This window comes from Bubalus bubalis, chromosome 4, assembly GCF_019923935.1.
Source record: "Bubalus bubalis isolate 160015118507 breed Murrah chromosome 4, NDDB_SH_1, whole genome shotgun sequence".
Taxonomy (NCBI): domain Eukaryota; kingdom Metazoa; phylum Chordata; class Mammalia; order Artiodactyla; family Bovidae; genus Bubalus; species Bubalus bubalis.
Window position 1 is genome coordinate 158,274,166 of NC_059160.1, and position 19,633 is coordinate 158,293,798.

The 19,633-nt window shown below is 41.3% G+C and overlaps 1 protein-coding gene across 3 annotated transcripts; it reads left to right on the forward strand.

Annotated features, from left to right (window-relative positions):
• The first annotated feature begins 360 nt into the window (after positions 1–360).
• Positions 361–14,517, forward strand: GHITM (growth hormone inducible transmembrane protein). 3 transcript variants are annotated; one of them, XM_006072368.4, is made up of 9 exons: positions 361–508; positions 2,022–2,186; positions 3,166–3,265; positions 4,775–4,886; positions 5,287–5,428; positions 8,561–8,669; positions 10,151–10,339; positions 10,783–10,954; positions 13,158–14,517. In XM_006072368.4, the coding sequence occupies exons 2-9, from the start codon at positions 2,058–2,060 to the stop codon at positions 13,240–13,242; spliced, it is 1,038 nt and encodes a 345-aa protein (XP_006072430.1). In that variant the 5' UTR covers positions 361–508; positions 2,022–2,057; the 3' UTR covers positions 13,243–14,517. The 3 variants fall into 3 exon arrangements, with proteins under 3 accessions (XP_006072430.1, XP_025140647.1, XP_006072431.1); XM_025284862.3 differs by having other exon boundaries at positions 398–422; XM_006072369.4 differs by lacking the exon at positions 361–508 and adding an exon at positions 515–658.
• Positions 14,518–19,633: the final 5,116 nt, after the last annotated feature.

The following is a 19,633-nucleotide window of genomic DNA, read 5'->3' on the forward strand; positions in this document are numbered from 1 at the left end:
CCCAATTTGGCACACTATGTCGCAATACGTTCGAGAAGGCGCAAAAACGCAACAAGGGAAAAGAAACGCGGCGAAAGAATAATATTCTCATACTATCCTCTTTCAATTTTAAAATCAGATCAGATCAGATCATAATTTCTGTACTTCCTGCCGTTAAGACAAGAACGAAAGAACGTTCCGCGGTCCTCGGCAAAGACGGCTGAAACGCCTTCTCTGCCCACACCCACGATGGACGTTGACTGTGACGCTCTCAACACTGCTCCACGGGCCCCGCCCCCTAACCCGGAACCCCTCCTCCCTACTATGCCCACCCTTCCGTTAGGGCTCCGCTCATGATTGGCTGTCCGTCGTAGTGTTTGCGGCATCTCCGGATGCTGCGTCACGCCGTGAGCTAAAGAGACTGCGCGCACAGTCAGTAAGAGGTGGGCGGAGGGAGCGGGAGGTTTGGGTGCTTGAGTTTCACCGGCCCGGAAGGGGAACTGCGCGCTTGAGGTGTCCAGGGACTGAGGTACGGCTCCCCCGGGCCTACAGGTACCGCGGTACTCGGCACCACTGACTGTCGGCCCTCTGGGGCCGCTGCCGACGTGTGGGGAAGGTCGGAGGCTGCGGCGCTGCAGACTGCGTCACGGCCTGGCGGCCCGTCAGATTTCTCCTGCAGGTGACCCTGTGGAGGGGGTGGCGGCTGCGGGACCTGGGATAGGCGGGCAGGGGCTCGCCCTCTCTGCCCTCTTCTTGGGCAGCGAGGTGCTGATTCATCTCCGCGGCCCCCAGCCGCCGCCCTGGTAGATAAGGGGATCCCGAGTCTGCTGTGTTGTAGAGTGGTGCGAGTTTTGCTGCCCGGCTCTTACCCGAGTCTTCTGATAAGGGTGAACTTTCTTTGAGGATCAAGCGCCGGAGCTCATGAATATGCACGGAAGCGTAAGGGCTCGATAACATTACCCATTCTGTAGCTAAGGCACCTGAGTTTCAGAGAACAAACCTGTGCCCGAGGCCACTTTTTTCTTAGGGTAGAAGCAGAATTGCCACCTTGGAGGCCACTGAACTGGCGTGCCTCTGTAGGTGTGTTGAGGACTGAGAGGTATAGCAGCTTTAGGCTGAGATGATGTAATGGCGTGAAAGTGCTAGAATGACATGGTATTTTCCCAAAGGATATTTGTCAGTGTTGTGCACCTCGCAGATCCCGTGACAGATCTGGAAATATATTTATATATTTAAAAGCAAGGATTCTTAGCTGTCTTATAGGGGTTAAATCATTAGAACAGGAGTTAGACCTAGAAATCTACATTTTTAAGATATATCCCAGGTGGTTTTAGTACCTTGAATATTTTTATGTTTTGTTTCCAAGGGAAGTAATACTTAGCATGGGCTTCCCAGGTGGCTCAGTGATGAAATATCTGCCTACCAATGCAGGAACCTCAGGCTCAGTCTCTGGGTGGGGAAGATCCTCTGGAGAAAGATATGGCAGCCTACTCCAGTATTCTTGCCTGGGAAATCCAGGACAGAGGAGCCTGGCATGCTGCAGTCCATGGGGTTCAAAAGAGTCCCTTGGACTTAAGCAACTAAACAACAACACCTGGCATGTTTGGTTTCCACTGATGTTTTTTATAGCCTTAAAAAGTAATATGACCTTGAAGAGTTAATCATTTCTTGTTTGGATGACATTTTTCCTCTGCTCAAAGGTGTTATTAGCTCTTTTATAATTTCCCGCTGAATACTGGTATAAATCCTCAGCCAAAACCACTTTTATAAAATCCATCACACACCCTTTTAATTCTCTGTTAGCCACATAACTCAAACAAGTTATTTCTCTTGTTACTGTTCCTGTTGAGATTTAAGCCCCTTTTGGTGATCTATCTCAAACTTTTTGTGAGATGGGTTTCTTGAACTAACAAGAAACAAGCAGAGTATTTATTATCGTTTTAAAACGTCGCTTGATCTTTTCCACTAGGAAATGACTGGCTTTTATCTCTTCTACGTCCTTCCTTCAGTTGGTTAATGGGTTATTTTTTGTCTGTCTCTAGCATTTCAGATCTGCTTGGTAAACCTGGTGCACCACCATGCTGGCCGCAAGACTTGTGTGTCTCCGGGCACTGCCTTCCAGGGTTTTCCACCCAGCTTTCACCAAGGCCTCCCCTGTTGTGAAGAATTCCATCACGAAGAATCAATGGCTTTTAACACCCAGCAGGGTAAAGATAATATTTTTGTATTGTCTGTCTGTCTCTATGCTCCTGGGCCTTTTTTTTTTTTTTTTGGACAAAGCATGAAGCTCCCGACTCGATCATTAGTGATTAACTGAAACATCCCTGAAAAAGCCCCAAATCAGCACTCTCTGTTGGCTTCTTAGCATTCTGTTCCGTCCTTATCACATATGAAAAAGAACCCCTATGACTTGTCCTTTACTTACAGCTCTTGGAGTTTCTCATTCAGAGAATTTAGAGTAATTTGTGAAGGATTGAGAGCTATATGGTTCAACAAAGAAATCGTGGATCCTATTGTCAAAAGCTTAAGACCCTGGGAATATTACTGGCTGACCAATTGCTAACCATGTCATTTCAGCTCTTGCCTAGAGAGTGGTAAAATAAAATCTGTCAGGTTAAAGAGAAACCCGTTTCCTTTTATACTACATTTCTGCTCTAGCATTCAGATTAGGAGTATAAATTTTAAAATGTGAGGTAGATGGAAATGTACAGAAGCTAAGAGGGACAACTTTTTTCTTAAAATTAACTGTTTCACTGTTGAAAAACCTGAAATACAGGTAGAAGTCCTCTCTCCCTTTGGCTTTGTGTTTGAGGGAAAAATTGAGCCCATTTCCCAGAAGAGAAATGTAGTTAATACTTATTGAATGCATATCTTTTAAAAGTTAGTGTTTAAAATGATAAGTCTAGAGGTATAAATAAAATTTATAGTGTATGAAATAAGTAATTCTGAAACTTGAACTCAGAAGTTATATTGTAATGAATTAGTGAATCACTTCAAAGCTAGAGTACAGGTGGGGTCTACATTTAATTTTTTAAAGATTAGCTAACCTTCATTCATAGTGAAGTTACACACATAAAAAGTATCAAGCTACTTTTTACAGAGTTATCTAGAGTGTCGAGATCCTCTGTTTTATTGTTAACATTCTTTTATATGGGTGGTATGTGTCTTTGTTTTCATTTATGTCAGGAATATGCTACCAAGACAAGAATTGGGATTCGACGTGGAAAAACAACCCAAGAACTCAAGGAGGCAGCTTTGGAACCATCGGTGGAAAAAATATTTAAAAGTAGGTAGCAACCTTTAGTAAACTCTTAAGAGGCCCCTGAACAACCTCCTTAAAATGTGTGCAAACGTGTGTGTATGTGCATCTTGTGAGAAGAAGGGCAGTCATCCTCAGGGATCTGATGACCCTGGAAAGATTGCTACTTGGCTCTGGGCTCAGTGGTTCCCAGTCAGATTTCTCCCAGAAAAAAATTTTACTTCCACCATTTTTTTTTTAAGGATTATTAGTTATTATGCTATAATTTTAAGTTATAATCTGTTAATGAAGTTCATTTGAAGTTGTGTAGACTCTTACTCAGACATAATATTTGAATATGTTTCAGGCCAAGAATAAATCACCAAAACATAGGTGTTAATAAAAACCTGGTTGTTCAAGAAGGGCCCATTTAGGGCCTCTCAGGAAGCAATGCCTTAATGAAGTCAGCTTAGTTCACAGCTTGGCTTTCAGCTTTGCAACCTCAGAATCTTGATTGGTCATCTACCCAAAGTCAAAGAACTCTACTTAACACCCTTGCAAAAGGTTAATACCTATGTATCCCTGACTTAAAATGGGGTTACATCTTGATAAACCCATCATAAGTTGAGGATGTTTTGAAGTTCAGGATACACTTAATATACCTAACCTTGAGAATATCATAGCTCAGCCTAGCCTACCTTAAATGTGTTGAGAATATATAACATTTGCCTAAAGTTGGGCAAAACTATTTTATAAAGTGTTGACTCTTTCCTGTTATTTGTTGAATCCTGAAGGTGAAAAACTTGTTGGGTGAATACAGAATGGTTATAAGTGTATGGGTTGTTTACCCGCACAATCAACTGGCTGGCTGGGCACTGTGGCTTACTGTCACGGCCCTGCATCACAGGAAACTATTATATTGCCTATCAGTAACCCAGGAAAAGATCAACATTAAAAATTTAAAGTGCAGTTTCCACTTGAATGCATATTGTTTTTGCATCTTTGTAAAGTTGAAAAATCTTAAGTTGGGGACCATCTGTATACAAATGGGAGACAGCCCTATGTGGCATTCCTCAGGGCATTTCTATTGGTCAGTTGGCCCTAGAAACCAAATTATATGAGTCATCTCAGTCCATAGTAACATTGTCAGTGAACAGACTTTGACTAAAGGGAGTAAGAGGCTCTTTGTTAATATCTCCATCCAGTTAAGAGTTGATAAATTGTCTTTCTCAGTACTCTTGAAAACAAGAGCACCCTCTCCCTTGATTCAGCTGCATAAACACTAATTACATTTTTCTTTGGTTCTTTTGTTCTTAATCATCTTTGTTAATAGCACTGTATAACATTTGACTGAAAATGTTCTCATCTTTACTTTCTAAGAGTGCCATGAGAATATACATCTCTTATGAATAAAATAGTGTGTATCACAGAAGTACCCCTGCATCTGCAGATAACACTGTGTCCTCAAATTTTGTTAGAGTGAAATTACAGATGAATTAAGTCTGATCATGTTAGTCAAGACAACAATTACTGTGCATCTCCTCCTGTGTTCTGCAGTTGATCAGATGGGAAGATGGTTTATTGCTGGAGGGGCTGCAGTTGGTCTTGGAGCTTTGTGCTACTATGGATTGGGAATGTCTAATGAGATCGGAGCTATTGAAAAAGCTGTGTAAGTAAATTGTTCCCAGACAAGTCTAGCCTTAAAGCTTCCAGTTTTCTTCTCATCTTTTGCCACTTTTGGAATCTTTTATGTCCAGTGTTCTAACTGTGTGGAGATATACATGAATAAAAACAATCTTATTTCCTTTGCACCTATTTATTCAAAGTAAATAGAAATCTTTACCATGGTTATATGTGTTTAAGCTAGGAGAAAATGTGTTGTTTTGTATGTATGCCAAGTGCTTATATGTATTTTGGTACTTTTTATCATAACTCCAACATACACATCATTATCTCCTAGATAATGGAATAAAATTTGGAGCAGTTATCCAGGTCTCCCAGCCAGTAAATGATTCAACCAAGATTCACATTCATAATCCTGTAAATTAACCATGTTGTGTTTCTTACAGAATTTGGCCTCAGTATGTGAAGGATAGAATTCATTCCACTTACATGTACTTAGCAGGAAGTATTGGCTTAACAGCTTTGTCTGCCGTGGCAGTGAGCAGAACTCCTGCCCTCATGAACTTCATGATGAGAGGCTCTTGGATAGTAAGTGGGCTTGTTTTTGTTTTCCTTTGCCACTAAATAGCAAAAGATTAGATGAAAACGATTGGAGGAGGGGTATTAAGTGGAAAGAATAGCTTACTATATTAAATATGTTTTTGTTCAGGTAATATATGAATTGTGGGTGCAGCTGAAACAAAGTAGGATATACATTCTTAGGCAAGTCAGGTATTATTCCATTTTGAATATGTATTTTAGTAGCAGTAAAGGTGTTGGAACTTAAACTTACAGGGAACGTCCTACTTACCTAGTAGCAGATTTAACACAGCTCTATTTTCTAGAAGTTCACTAAAAAATAAGGCAGATGAAAATCCATCTTAGAGATCAAGGAAAATAGCTGTCACAAAAACCCAAGCTACTCTAAGAGTAGAATAATACTGCTGCTGTTACTCTGAATTCTCCTTGAACCTATATAAGGCTTTATATTCAATGAGAGTTCCAGTTCAGAGGACAGAGTAGTCCAGTTTTGTAAAATAGTTTGGAAAGAGGAGAGAACGTAGTCACTACAAGTGACTTTATAATCCCATTCAAGTGAACTTTGAGTATTTGAGGTCTGGGGTGTTAAGAAGACACAATTAGGGTGTGTTTGATTGCCAAGCTGAGCAGAGTGCCTAACAGAGGCCATTGCAGATACTGGAACAGCAAAAGTATGATGTGTATTTGAGCTTTAAGAGCTGATGTGGAAGAGATGAGAAGCAAGTGTACCAGCTGTGTCTCTTCGAGGTCTGAAACAAGGGATGATAAGAGCACAAACTAAAGCAGTAGTGTGAGACTGGAAAGGAAGGGGAGATGGGAAAGTTTATCTAATACACTTACAGACTTCTCATGGCAATTTCCCACTGATTCTTTCCATTCTTCTCTTGGCAACCCAGATCCCCATGACTTCCAAATCTGTAGTATTTCCACTATACTGTACTTTCCAAAAAGAGAACCATTTGCAGTTATCTAGCCATTTGGACGCTTGAATATTAGGGTCTTGCTTCTCAGATGGGTGTAAGGATCTCCTAGCCTCGAGGTTATTGAAGGCACAAAATCAGCTTGTTGCATTCTCATCAGGTATGTCAGTTTTAATGAGATAAACAGTTTAAAGCAGTGCTTTTATAATAAAGCAAACATGAAAGATTAAAATATACAAAAGACTTTAATCCCTAAAATATAAGACTTAAAGGAAGTTTTGTGCTTGAACCATATTCTCAGGTGCCTGTAGGCATAAGATTAGTCTCACCTGCTGTTAGGGCTGCTTAAGTAAAATAGTTAAGAAAGCCAGACAGGTGCTACAGAGATGAAGAAGCCTTTGGAAGGTGACAGGCATACGCATGATGTCAAAGTACCAAGCACAAAGTTTCTGCTTTTGAAACAGAGTAGAGACATCTGACACTGCCTATAACAGCCATGGTACTTACTAAGAAAACTTTCTCAAGGAAGGAATCCTTGAATATGTCAGCCAGATAGGAAGACAGGTATTTTTTGGCACAATAAACAGAATTAAACAGGCATGAAACTGGGATGTATTTGCAATATACCAGTTCAGTGTAGCTGAAGTGTACAGTATGGGAAGGTAAAAGGCAAAAAATGGACCTGTGTCATGAAGGATTTTAAAAGAAAAATACACAATTGTGTTAAATATCCTGAAAATGCAGAGATCCATGAAGTAGCTTTTAGTAATTGTTTATCCATTGGAAGATGTTGGAGTAGAATCCAGTGTGCTGTTCTGTATTAGGAGTGAAGGCTTTCCCGTTCTCAGCAGAAATAGCTGTTACATTTACCTGTACTTTACCACAGGGGTTGACCATTCAGGTGTCCTTGGTTCAGGCAGATGAGGCAGATGAATGAGGCAGGCCTGGTATGTTACACAGGATTATTGGGACCTAGAGAAGTGAAGTGAAGTCGCTCAATCGTGTCCGACTCTTTGCAACCCCATGGACTGTAGCCCACCAGGCTCCTCGGTCCATGGGATTTTCCAGGCATGAATACTGGAGTGGGTCTCCATTTCCTTCTCCAGGGGATCTTCCTGACCCAAGGATCTGACCCAGGTCTCCTGCATTGTAGGCAGATGCTTTACCGTCTGAGCTACCAGAGAAAGCCTTCCCAACTAAATGAATTCACTTCTGTTTGTTTGTTTGAATAGTTGGCCAAACAAAATGTCTGCTGCCTAATCTTGCCATAGGGCTGCAAGTATGCAGTTTCTGCCTTAAATTTCTTGGAGATTATCATCTTTCTTGCATTACAAACATTTCTTTTTTGTGCACACAGAATATATAAATGTATAACAGTGGAAATTTAACATAGGCAAAGAAGAGGGATGAGGGCCAATTCAGCCAAAAAACTGGGAGGATAGAAGCGAAGACTTTATTTCTCATCTTTTCATTTGCTCCTATTTTTCAAGTTTTCATTTAAAGAATAGAGTTTAAGGCAGTGTGCCATATATGTTCTAATTTGTATATCATCACTAATTGTTTTTAATGTTAGTGCTATGCCAAAATAAATATAATCTAAAATAATTGTTCTGGGATTTTTAAAGTGGTTTTGTTACACCTGTGTCTAACAGGAATAAAATTTTTTAAAGATTTATTTTTACATTTATTTATTTGACTGTGGTGGGTCCTTGTTGCGGCACGTGGGGCCCACTCTCCAGTTGGCGGTGCGTGACCTCTCATTGCTGCGGCTTCTCTTGTTTTGGAGCACAGGCTCTAGGTGTGTGGGCTCGGTGGTTGTGGCTCCTGGGCTCTAGAACACAGGCCCAGCAGTTGTGGTGTGCAGGCCTAGTTACTTCGTGGGATGTGGGATACTCCCGGACCAGGGATCAAAGAGGTGTCCCCTAGCATTGCAGGGTGGATTCCTAACCACTGGACCACCAGGGAAGCCCAGAATGAAAACTCATTTACTTAAAGTTGTCTGCAATACCTTATGTATGACAGTAGGGGGCACTCTTGCTAGTTTGATCAAACTGAAGTAAGCACAAGGCCTTTTAATGTGCTAGAAAAATAAAGGATTCTGTTTATTATTCTTCATCTTTTTAAGCATAGTCTATTGGAAGGACTAACTGAACTTGGAACTTGTGGGTTCTACTTGTTGTTGTGTGAGGATCCGTTTTTCTTAGTGATACATGTCTTGCAGACTATTGGTGCAACCTTTGCAGCCATGATTGGAGCTGGAATGCTGGTACAGTCAATATCATACGAGCAGAGTCCAGGCCCAAAGCACCTTGCTTGGTTACTACATTCTGGTATGTTGTTTAAAATTGTTATTAAACAGTCTTAAATACTACCTTTTTTGGTGGCTCTTCACAGTTGTAAATGATACACACACAGTTTAATTAAGCCTCTGGTCTACTAAACACTGATCCTGCACTTATTCCTGGTTGTATTATTGCCAGAGCTCCATTCTGGCGAGTTAATGTTTCTGATACTGAGACCATGGACGGCCCCAGTGGTACACTATTCTCTGGTAATAGTCTAGGTAGGCAGAGGTTTCTTTTTATGTATTTTGTATAATACCAGAAAGATTTCAGGTCTGGTACACATCACTTGAGAATTGTTCTTACTGTGTATCTTTTGGAAAATAAAAAACTAAAGGTCTCCACCAGGGACAGAGGAGGTAAAAATAAGAGCAGAGGTTTTTGCAGTAGAATATAGGGAAGAAAACAATCAAAAAGATCTTTGGAAATGTACTTCTAATTAGCTGTACTTCTGTACAGCTAATGTGACACCATTAGCTGGATTGATATTTAGATAGATCTTGACACAAAGTTACTGAAGGCAAGGCAGAGGCTGTCCAACCCTGGTATTCTGGAACAGTTTTAATATTCTTTGAGGTACTTGTAATAGTCTCCTTAATTATGGAATGGCACATGGCTTGCTTACATAAAGTATTTTCCATGGCAAGTATCTGCCTCTGGGTTGAGTAGAGAGCCAGCAGGTGCAGAACCAAAACGATTCTTAGATGCGTGTTCCCTGCCACAAAATAAGACAAATTCTATAAGCGTTTCCATGAAACTTCCAGGGAGAGAGACTGAAATGTTTTTAACATGGGTTAGTACATGGAAATTAGGCTTTGGACACCCAATATGATGCATTTCCAGTGTGAAATACATCATTTATATTCATGTGCTGTCTTTGGGTGTATATGAGACAGCGTGACTTCCCAACCTTGGCTTTCAGGTCTCTCTCCCATTAGGTCTTAGGTATTCAACCATAGGTATTTTCCATGGAGCTTTACAGGACGGAACTTTAGTGGATGGGAGGGCAGTGATCCCAGTATTTTCTTTTAATACCAGTATCCTGCTTTTAAGAAGAAAATTATTTATAACATAGTATGCATTTGCTGCTTTTTAAAAAAAGTTATTTTAAGCCTTTTCTTCATCTCATTTCTTCCAAATGTGAATGTTGTTATAAAGACTTGGTAGACTCAGACCCAAATAGTGAGCTACATTGAATTTGACAGTTATAAAAATCTAGACTAGTGTTTATACTTGTGAGTGTTGATTATTTGGCTAGAAATGGTGTTACTGTTGTGATTTAGAAATTGGATAGGTGTAAGTTTTAGCTTAGGAGTTTTGTGGCTACTGTTAGCTAAATAAGGAGAAAACTTTGTAGTCCTATTGTTTAACAGTAAGCTCTAATTTGTTCACAAGGCAGGTTAGTTGAAGCATCTTCCTTTTGATGGTTGTGTGGTAAATGCTTAAGTGCCCCCTTGCTCTTTCTCCAGGTGTGATGGGTGCTGTGGTGGCCCCTCTGACGATTTTAGGGGGGCCTCTTCTCCTCAGAGCTGCGTGGTACACGGCGGGCATTGTGGGAGGTCTCTCCACCGTGGCCATGTGTGCGCCCAGCGAGAAGTTTCTGAACATGGGGGCTCCCCTGGGTGTGGGCCTCGGTGTCGTCTTTGTGTCCTCCCTAGGTAAGCCGCTATGCTTTGACACTTGGTTCTTGGTGTCCTGAAATCATCTAACATACCCTGGTATTCTAATGGAGAGAATGTAGTCAGTGTCGTTTAAGTTGATTTAAAGATATATGCCAGTTTGACTGGATTTACTCATTTGGTATAATGGCAGACCATTATTACTGGTTTAACCAAATACATCTAAAATGAGAAAGTTGGTCTGAAGAACATGAAAATTGCTCTGATGCAGGAACCTTCCTATTATGGGGGCAGATGACCCATTGCAGGAATGAGTATAATGGGTTTTGAACTAAATGTATTTAAAATTAGACAGTGCGCTTACTCAAATGTTTCCTTACCTGCGCAGTATACCAAAGAAAAAGTTTTGTGAGTAATGTTGATTACAAATCCCAGTTACAGAAAAATCCTTTCAAACAATTTTTTTCCCATTTTGATTTCAGGATCTATGTTTCTTCCACCTACCACTGTGGCTGGTGCCACTCTGTACTCAGTGGCGGTTTATGGTGGATTAGTTCTTTTCAGCATGTTTCTTCTATATGATACACAGAAAGTAATCAAGCGTGCAGAAGTAGTACCAATGTATGGAGTTCAGAAATATGATCCCATCAATTCGTAAGTAGCCTTGAATGTCCTGTCTTCGTTGCATAAGGACGTTTGTGTTGGTTTGGCCTATTTTGTTTTCTGACTCTTAGTTTCCAAGGGCTGCTGTAACAATTATGTAAACTGGGTGATTCACAACAACAGAAGTTTATTCTGTTCCAGAGCCCAGAAGTGCGACATCAGGGTATCATCAGGGCTGGTGTGTTCTGAGGGTTCCAGGGGAGCATCTGGTCCATGCCTCTCTCCTAGCTTCTTGTTGTGACCAGCCATCCTTGGCATTCCTTAGCTTCTGTCGCTCTGACCTCTGCTCCTGTGTTCATGTGATATTCTCCCTGTATCTCTGTCTCTCATCAGTTCAGTTCAGTCATTCAGTCGTGTCCAACTCTGCAGCCCCATGGACGGCAGCACGCCAGGCTTCCCTGTCCACCACCAGCTCCCAGAGCTTGCTCAAACTCATGTCCATCGAGTCGGTGATGCCATCCAGCCATCTCATCCTCTGTCGTCCCCTTCTCCTCCTGCCGTCAGTCTTGCCCAGAGTATTATGTCTCTTATAATGATGCCATATTGGACTAAGGCATCCAATTGGATTCACCCATCATATTGGACTCACCCTTCTCCAGTTCTACCTCTTCTTAATTCACATCTTAATTACATTCACAAAGACCCGAAAATAAGGTCACATTCACACAGATTAGGACTTGAACATATCTTTTGAGTTCAGCCTCCAACAATGACTTTGTTGAATTTTAGTATTTTATTACTATTAACATTTGGTCTGGTCTCTGTCCTTAGTAAGCTATATGTATATGGAACATTTGATTATATGGCAACTAAGTGTGATAATTAGGTGTGTATTCAGTTAATTCAGAGTATTGTACCTATTTTTGCTAATTAGCCTTATAAAACTCTTGTCAGTAAATTATTTTTGTAGTTTATATTTAACAGACTTTAAAAGTAAAGAAAAGATATATTAGTCAAGTGTTGTTTTTGGCGAGTGTACATGATTGACCTAATTTTTTATAGAAAAGCCAGTTTTATTAAAAATTGAGAACACTTCAATTTAAAATTTTTTATTAAAAATTGAAAATTCCATTTTGGAAATATTCAGCTTACACGCTGATGTTAACTGTTGTATAATGATGGTGTTTCGTTTCCTTGGTGTCTCCACCAAAGTAATTAATTTCCATGAGTTTCACAGTGTCTGTGACATTTCTAAAAGTAACTTATTTTTCTTTATTTAAAACTTAATATAATGATTTTTTTTTTTAAGTGTTCCTATAATGCTTACAGATTTGTAGCAAGTTTCTTTGGAGGTGATGCAGGGAGGCAATGAGGTAGTATATTTTAAAATGCCAGACTTGTGTCTAACACATTTCTGTAAAGGTGTTTCTTTGGTCTTGTTTTGATTAGTTCATTGTCTATCACCCTTTCTTTCTTTTTTTTTTAACAAAATAACTGTACTCAGAGTACCAGAGAATATAAAGATTTTTTAAAAACTGCCCTTAAACAAAGATTAATCTGCCAAAAGAAAATCTTGACAGTTTGCTAGTCTAGGACTTCCTTTTTTGTTGTTTAGTCCCTAAGTAGTGTCCCGACTCTTGCAGCCCCACCAACTATAGCCTGCCAGGCTCCTCTCTCCCTGGGATATCCCAGGCAAGAACACTGGAGTGGATTGCCATTTCCTTCTCTAGGGAATCTTCCAGACCCAAGGATCAAACCCGCATCTCCTGCATTAGCAGACAGATTCTTTACCGTTGAGCCACCAGGGAAGCCCAGGATTTCTTTAGTTGACATCTTTTTTAAAATTTCCATTTCATATACCTAGGACACATAATCTCTGGAGAAGGCAATGGCACCCCACTCCAGTACTCTTGCCTGGAAAATCCCATGGACAGAGGAGCCTGGTAGGCTGCAGTCCATGGGGTCGCTAAGAGTTGGACACGACTGAGCGACTTCACTTTCACTTTTCACTTTCATGCATTGGAGAAGGAAATGGCAACCCACTCCAGTGTTCTTGCCTGGAGAATCCCAGGGACAGGGGAGCCTGGTGGGCTGCCGTCTATGGGGTCACACAGAGTCGGACACGACTGAAGTGACCTAGCAGCAGCAGCAGGACGCATAATCAGTATTGCTCTTTCTCTACTTCATTAAGGAATAGTTTTTGTAATTGTTATAAGAACTACATCATATTTAATGGACATAATTTCTTTTCTAGGATGCTGGGAATCTACATGGATACATTAAACATATTTATGCGTGTTGCTACTATTCTAGCAACTGGAGGCAACAGGAAGAAGTGAAGTGACTCAGCTTCTGATATCCTCAATACATCAGATATCTGGCTTGTTTAATAGGGGCAGATATTCATTAAATAGTTTGTACAAGCAGCTTTCGTTGACGTTTAGAAGATAAGAACTTGTCATCGTGTTTCAAACGTTCCAGTAATGTGATGCTTCAGGTCTGTTTTTCTCCTGGAGAATAAATTCAGTAGTTCTCTTCCAGATAGCACATGCATTTTCAATTCTTGTGTCTGAGTAATTCTACAATGTTCAAATGATTGTGAAAACCAAGGTTTGTTTTTCAGGAATTTGAGTGTTTTATCTATTTTAAAATTTATTTGGCTTAGTGAAAGTTCACAAACTTGTGTACCTGCAGTTTCCTTTTTTGAATGTGGAATATTAACAAGTAATGTCATAAGTGATGAAAGGATTTGGTGAAGGGACCAGAGAGAAGCAAAAGGGCACCTGCAGTGTTTCTTTGAACACTCAGCACTGAGGCGATGGCCGCGGCAAGCCAGGGAGTCTGCACATGGGCAGACGAGGCATGGCTGCATCTCCGCAGAGCCGCCAGACACACTGAGCAGGTCACAAAGACGTCGAGGGTTCTCCAGGTGCTCCTTACAGTACAGATGGGGTCATGCTTGACTGCCTGCTGTCTCACGCTGTTAGCAGAGTTCAAAATGCTAACCACATGGAGAATTCCTGTTATATAATGTGTATGTTTTAAGTCTTACTTTTGAATCACCTGAAACAAAGTATCCTTAAAACACTCAGGAAAAAATACTCAAAGCATGAATGTTATTGCATTTTTAAGTATAGAAACAATATGTGCATAATTGCTGAAAAATTTTGCAAATTACTGAGATGCTTAAAGAAATGCATGCTTGCCTTTCTCATTTCTTCAAGCTTTAAAGCTTTTATCAGAAAAACCTGTTTGTGATTTATACTTGAGATTATGAAAGTTTTTCCCTTTAATCTGATTTCTTGCATTCAAAAAGGAAGGCAAAGTGAGGCTTTTTTCCTGAACTGTATCGATCAAAAATGTAATGGAGAAAACACTTCATTAGAGTTTCCCCTGCCAGAATTTTCCTTCCGCATAGACCGTTATCTTGTGCCCTTTGTAAGTTTTTTGATACAGAAGAGTTATTTCTGGAAGCTCCTAAGAATGAAAAAAGTGTATGATTATTGAGATGGTGTGTCGACAAATATTTATTACAGTAATCCAGAAAAAACTATCTAACCACCTCACTTCAGGATGTTTATTTCTGAATAATAAAGGTTCTAGTCAGATGGTGATTGGTCTGTAATTTTTCCAGCTGAACCATATATGTACCATTGAATAGGGGTTTGAGAAAGCAAATGACTCTCTTACTGACATAGTACATAGAGTAGTAGTTGTTGTTTAGTCGCTAAATCATGTCCAGCTCTTTGTGACCCCATGGACTGTAGGTCACCAGGCTCAGCTGTTTGTGGGATTTTCCAGGCAGCAATACTGGAGTGGATTGCCATTTCCTTCTCCAGGGGATCTTCCTGACCCAGGGATCAAACCTGCATCTTCCTACATGGGCAGCCAGATTCTTGACCACTGAGCTACAGTGTGTCATGATGATAACCATGGTACTTCCAGCTAGAACTGCATTTATTTGAACTCTAGCTCTTCTGTTTATTCCTTTTGTGACTGCAGGCAAATTATTTCACCCCTCCCCCCATTGCCTCGTCTGTAAAACGAAGATGACAGCAGAACTGCCTCATAGGGTTAAGGTGAAATGTACGGGCCCTTAGTAAACACTGTCTGAGCTTTACCTGCTGTTGCTGGCTGGTTTTGAAGGGCTTTTTTTTTTCTTCTTAAGAAAGATCTGTATTTGTTTTCCCTTGTCTACGTCTTAAAGTGTAATCTTACAGGTCCTGCTGTCAGTCATGTTTTAGAATTCACAGTTTATATGCTTATGTTTGCATGGTGTCATGCACAACGCAAAATGATGGATCTCAACACTGGGTGTCAGGCAAAGGCTTATCTATAAAATCGGGGGAGGGTCATTTTATTGTAGATAAGACTTCAATATAATGAGATGTAAAATATGAATACTTATAAATTAAAATAGTAGTCTAAAATGATAATAGAAAATCTCTAGTTCTCTGGCTCCTGTTAACAATCCCACCGGGTTTTTTTTTCTCTTCACATGACTCACAGGGAAGAGTGGAAACCTACTGATTGATAAGCTTTAGGGGGAAAAAATATGTTTCTCATTTTCTAAAACATCCAGTGTTAATGGATGACTGAGATACATGATTTTAAAAAATCACACAAAGTAATAAAGGCCTATTTGTTTGCTTAGAATGGTATCTAATGAACATTCAGAGGGCGTGAATATAGCAGACACCGTGCTAACTGGACCCAGGAGAGACAATAATAAGTAGAAATTGCCTTCTAAAGCACAGCAACCTCATGTAAAAACAACCATAGTCTATTGGTGATGAATGGTACAAGAGAAGTGAACAAAGTGTGTCTCTAAGATGTCCAAGGAGGAAGTCTTCAAGAGTAAACATAGTTACAGCACATAAAAAAGGTAGGGCATTTTACACAGCAGCAATACAGTGGAGTCAGGGCAGAGACCGGGGGCAGACGGCAAAATGTGAAGCCCGATTTCCTGCTCACAGCTGGTGGTGTGTGCTGGGCCTAGGGCCCCGGACTTCTGAGTATTTTATGTGCATTTTGATTGTTAGGATCTGGGAAGAAAGGCATGATTTCCTTAAAATTGTTCATCTGTGTAGGATGTGTCCCAATTAAAGTCCCTGGAGTTGATACACCTAAGATCTGTATTGTTGGAATAGGGTAGGAGGATCCAGGCATGTTAAAGCTAATGATTGAATTGATATTTTTCCATGTTGTATGCTATCCTTTGTGTGATCATAACATTCCTTTGAGCCAAGCACTGCTTCCCCCATTTTGCAGGAGTAAACCAAAGCCCACAGGTTGTCTTTGCACAAGGTCATAGCAGGGAAAAATAAAGTGGCAGAGTTAACCAGTTATACTGGTAAGTTTGTGATGAATGCCGTAGAGCTGAAGTCCTATTTGAGAATCAGAAACTACTAGTTAAATAGGTTGAGGTTTAATAGAACGTTAGAATTTTAGTGTTTATCAAAAGGCATTGATATTGAAAGGTAAATGGATGGTAATCGATGTTTTACTTCCTAGATCCTATTATATAGAGGACCAGAAACTCGCTTGTATTGTCCAGTCCACTTGGAGCTACAAAGCAAGCCATTTATTGAAGGTTGATGTAATAATCAGTAAGATGAAATCCTCCTTATTAAATGTACTCAGTTTCACTAGCACTCAAAATGGAAGCTGTTTTCAGGAAAAGATGAAAGTTATGATCTTGACCACTTTGTATTTTTTGAAACAGCTCAGGAAGATGGAGAAAGTCCTCTCAATATTATTAATACTTAAAAATAGCAAAAGGAGCGTTTTGTGTCTCCTTTTCATCTTCAGCAAAGATGAAGTAAGTGAAAAGTCTGATGGGGAAGGAGGTTTATATTCTCAGCTGGTACTAGGCAGGGCTGCTGCCAGTTAGCACATGGCAGGACCAGCACAGTGTGTTCCCTTCAGCCTCAGCATGCCACTCTGCTTTGCTCATTGCTTGTGTTGCTTCCTCACCTAATGGAATATCAGCCTTCCAAAGGGGCCTCTCAGCTCTCTGCCTTCAACTGAGAAGTTGTGTTGCAATCTTGGGGCTACAGCTGAAAGCCTTTGGGGGGGGAAGGGAGGGTCTCTGTGACTACACCCAGAAATACAGGATTGATTTTTTTCTGGCAGGACCAACCTGACATTCATTCTCATAATTGGGCAAATTCACACAATTGTTAAATATTTAAATGCTTTCCACTAAGCGCTTGTTAAAATCTGCCTGATGACCAGTAAGTGTGGTGTCAGATGACCATCCTTCCAGCCTAACCTTCCATGTGCCTGGAAAGGTGGATTGCTCACCTGTGCACCCCAGGGCAGTTTTACATAGCATCACAGGGCTTGGTAACCTGAGGTTCTAATGATGATCTCCCAGGAGGTGTCATGTCTTGATGTATTGGCGTGTTAGTCATGCTACCTGTTCTCAGATGCAGTATTTTTCACACTTCATTTCTGAAACGTGTATTTGATTTTGTAATTTTTTCCCCACAAAACCAAACCGCTTATCTTTAAATCAGTGGCATCTTAGAATTGAAGAAATAATGGTAGTTCTCAATGATTTGTTTTCTGTTTCTCATAGTTTATTGTCCTGTAAGAACAGGGATCTGATGATTCACAGGGAATCTTCCACAAGAAAAGTAAGAACAGCCTAGCCCCACCCAGTCATGTACTTAACAGAGGCTGAATGGACTGATTTCCCGGCAATGCAGAATGACTTCTGAACAGAAAGGGCAGTGGTGGCTGAGAAAGAAAGCTTTTGTGCTTTGGTATGATCTGTTCATAAGGAGAGTAGGGAATTAACAAGTTGGTTCAGTTTGGTACTCCTTGAAGGAATGACCTCCTGGCACCAACTGTGGGAACAAACCAGGATGAAGGAGACCCGTTCTTGCCCTCCTGTCAAAGCCTGGCTGCAAACTTGTCAGCTAGAAGACAGCATCATATGGGCAGAGGCAATGGGTGGTGGCCAGAAGAGCTCCCAAAGTGAGAGAGAGCCACTGGCCCTGGCCCTGGCCCTGGTGACCTTTAAGCAGGGGACACTGGAGACAAACCTAGCATTGGTGGGAAATTTCAGGGCTGTACACCACAGCATTAATCTTTACACGTCACTTTTTTAAGAAGTTAGGTGAAGAGAGAGTCACTCTATTTGGTAGCAAGCTGTTAGGAGAAAAGGCAACAAACAAACCAAGGTAATTGTGAAGTAATTATTCAGAAACTACAAAAGCATTATCCAGACTGATCGCGCCAGGAGTTCAGAGACAGCAATTATGTAAGTGCTCATAGGAACACACATGTCCTGCGTACCACAGAAGGGTTGGGAGCCCCCAGCTTTGATGGGAAGGGGCATGTCTGGGGCAGCCTCCACACAAGGCATCATGGGAAGTATCCTGACCTCTTTTGCGGAGGTGGGCTGCCATCTATGGGGTTGCACAGAGTCGGACACGACTGAAGCGACTTAGCAGCAGCAGCAGCAGCCTCTGCCTGCAAACCAAATGTGTCGGTGACTAATTGTGTGCTCACATGTCATGTCACCATTGTACTGGCTGCTTCAGAGAAGACGGAAGTGCGATCACCTACCTCATTTAAGTAGAAGAAGCATTTAAAAAAGAAGTTGGGGTCTTCTCTGGCAGTGTGGTGATTAGGACCCTGAACTTCCACGCCATGGGGCATGGGTTCAATCCCTGGTTAGGGAACTAAGATCCTGCATGCCCTGAGGCATGGCAAAAAGAAGGTGGAGAAATTATGACAAGATTTTCACTCTTGTTAATTCTGAGTGGCAGAAAAATGGGCATTTGGAAGGGAAATGGGGTGTTCAGTATCTTTTTCAGTATATTATATCTGCCCCTAAATAGTTTTGGGGGGCTTCCCTGGTGGCTCAGTGGTAAAGAATCTGCCTGCCAATGGAGGAGACATGGGTTTGATCCCTGGGTTGGGAAGATCTTGATAAGAAAGTGCCAACCTACTCCAGTATTCCTGCCTGGGAAATCCCATGGACATAGGAGCCTGGAGGGCTACAGTCCATGGAGTCACCAAGAGTCAGATGTGACTTAGCAACTAAATATCACAACAAATAGTTTTTTAAAATGGAAAGTCCATAGGGAGAGAAAATACATTGAAACACTTTAAAAGAAGCTTTTCGGATTTTAGAAACTTAGTGGGAAAGCAGAACCTCTCTCCACCCTGTGGCCTTTGGCACCATCTCACCTGAGTGGGACTGGCCCAGAGCCTTCAAGGCCCTTGAAGCGCTGATGTGCTGTGTCTGCAGTGATGTCAGCGTTGAAGTTTAGCCCAGGACACAGAGCTCTTGCCGCACCTTAGGCATCCACCGGTCCTGGTGATGCTAGGTGTGGGGGTGAGCGTAAGGGAAGGTGGCACCTCTCTTCTGGGAAGCCTGCTGCCAAACTTGCGAAGCACAGCAGATGCTGACAAACAGGATCCATCCCAACCCTCCCTGCCATCCTCCAGCTCCGAGCGCCGGCAAAAGTGGAACATCTTGGCATCCCCCTCCTCCCTGCTGCCCAAGTTCCTGGCACCCGTTCTGCTGGTCCTTTCACCCTTCCCCATCAAGGTCCTCGTTCATGAGTGGGTCTGTGGTCAGTCATTTAGACCTGAATTATAGTGTGCTTATTTTTTCTTAGCCCTGAATCGTGGCAAGAAAAGATAGTCATCATTTCGCACTGAAGCATAGTACATTCTTGAACACAAGTGGGAGGTTGGTATTTCTTGGAG

Coding starts and splice junctions, on each gene's coding strand:
- GHITM (XM_006072368.4), top strand. CDS start 2,058: ATGCTGGCCGCAAGACTTGTGTGTCTCCGGGCACTGCCTTCCAGGGTT. Junction 10,340..10,782: donor CGTCTTTGTGTCCTCCCTAG/GTAAGCCGCTAT, acceptor TTTTGATTTCAG/GATCTATGTTTCTTCCACCT. Junction 10,955..13,157: donor AAATATGATCCCATCAATTC/GTAAGTAGCCTT, acceptor TTTCTTTTCTAG/GATGCTGGGAATCTACATGG.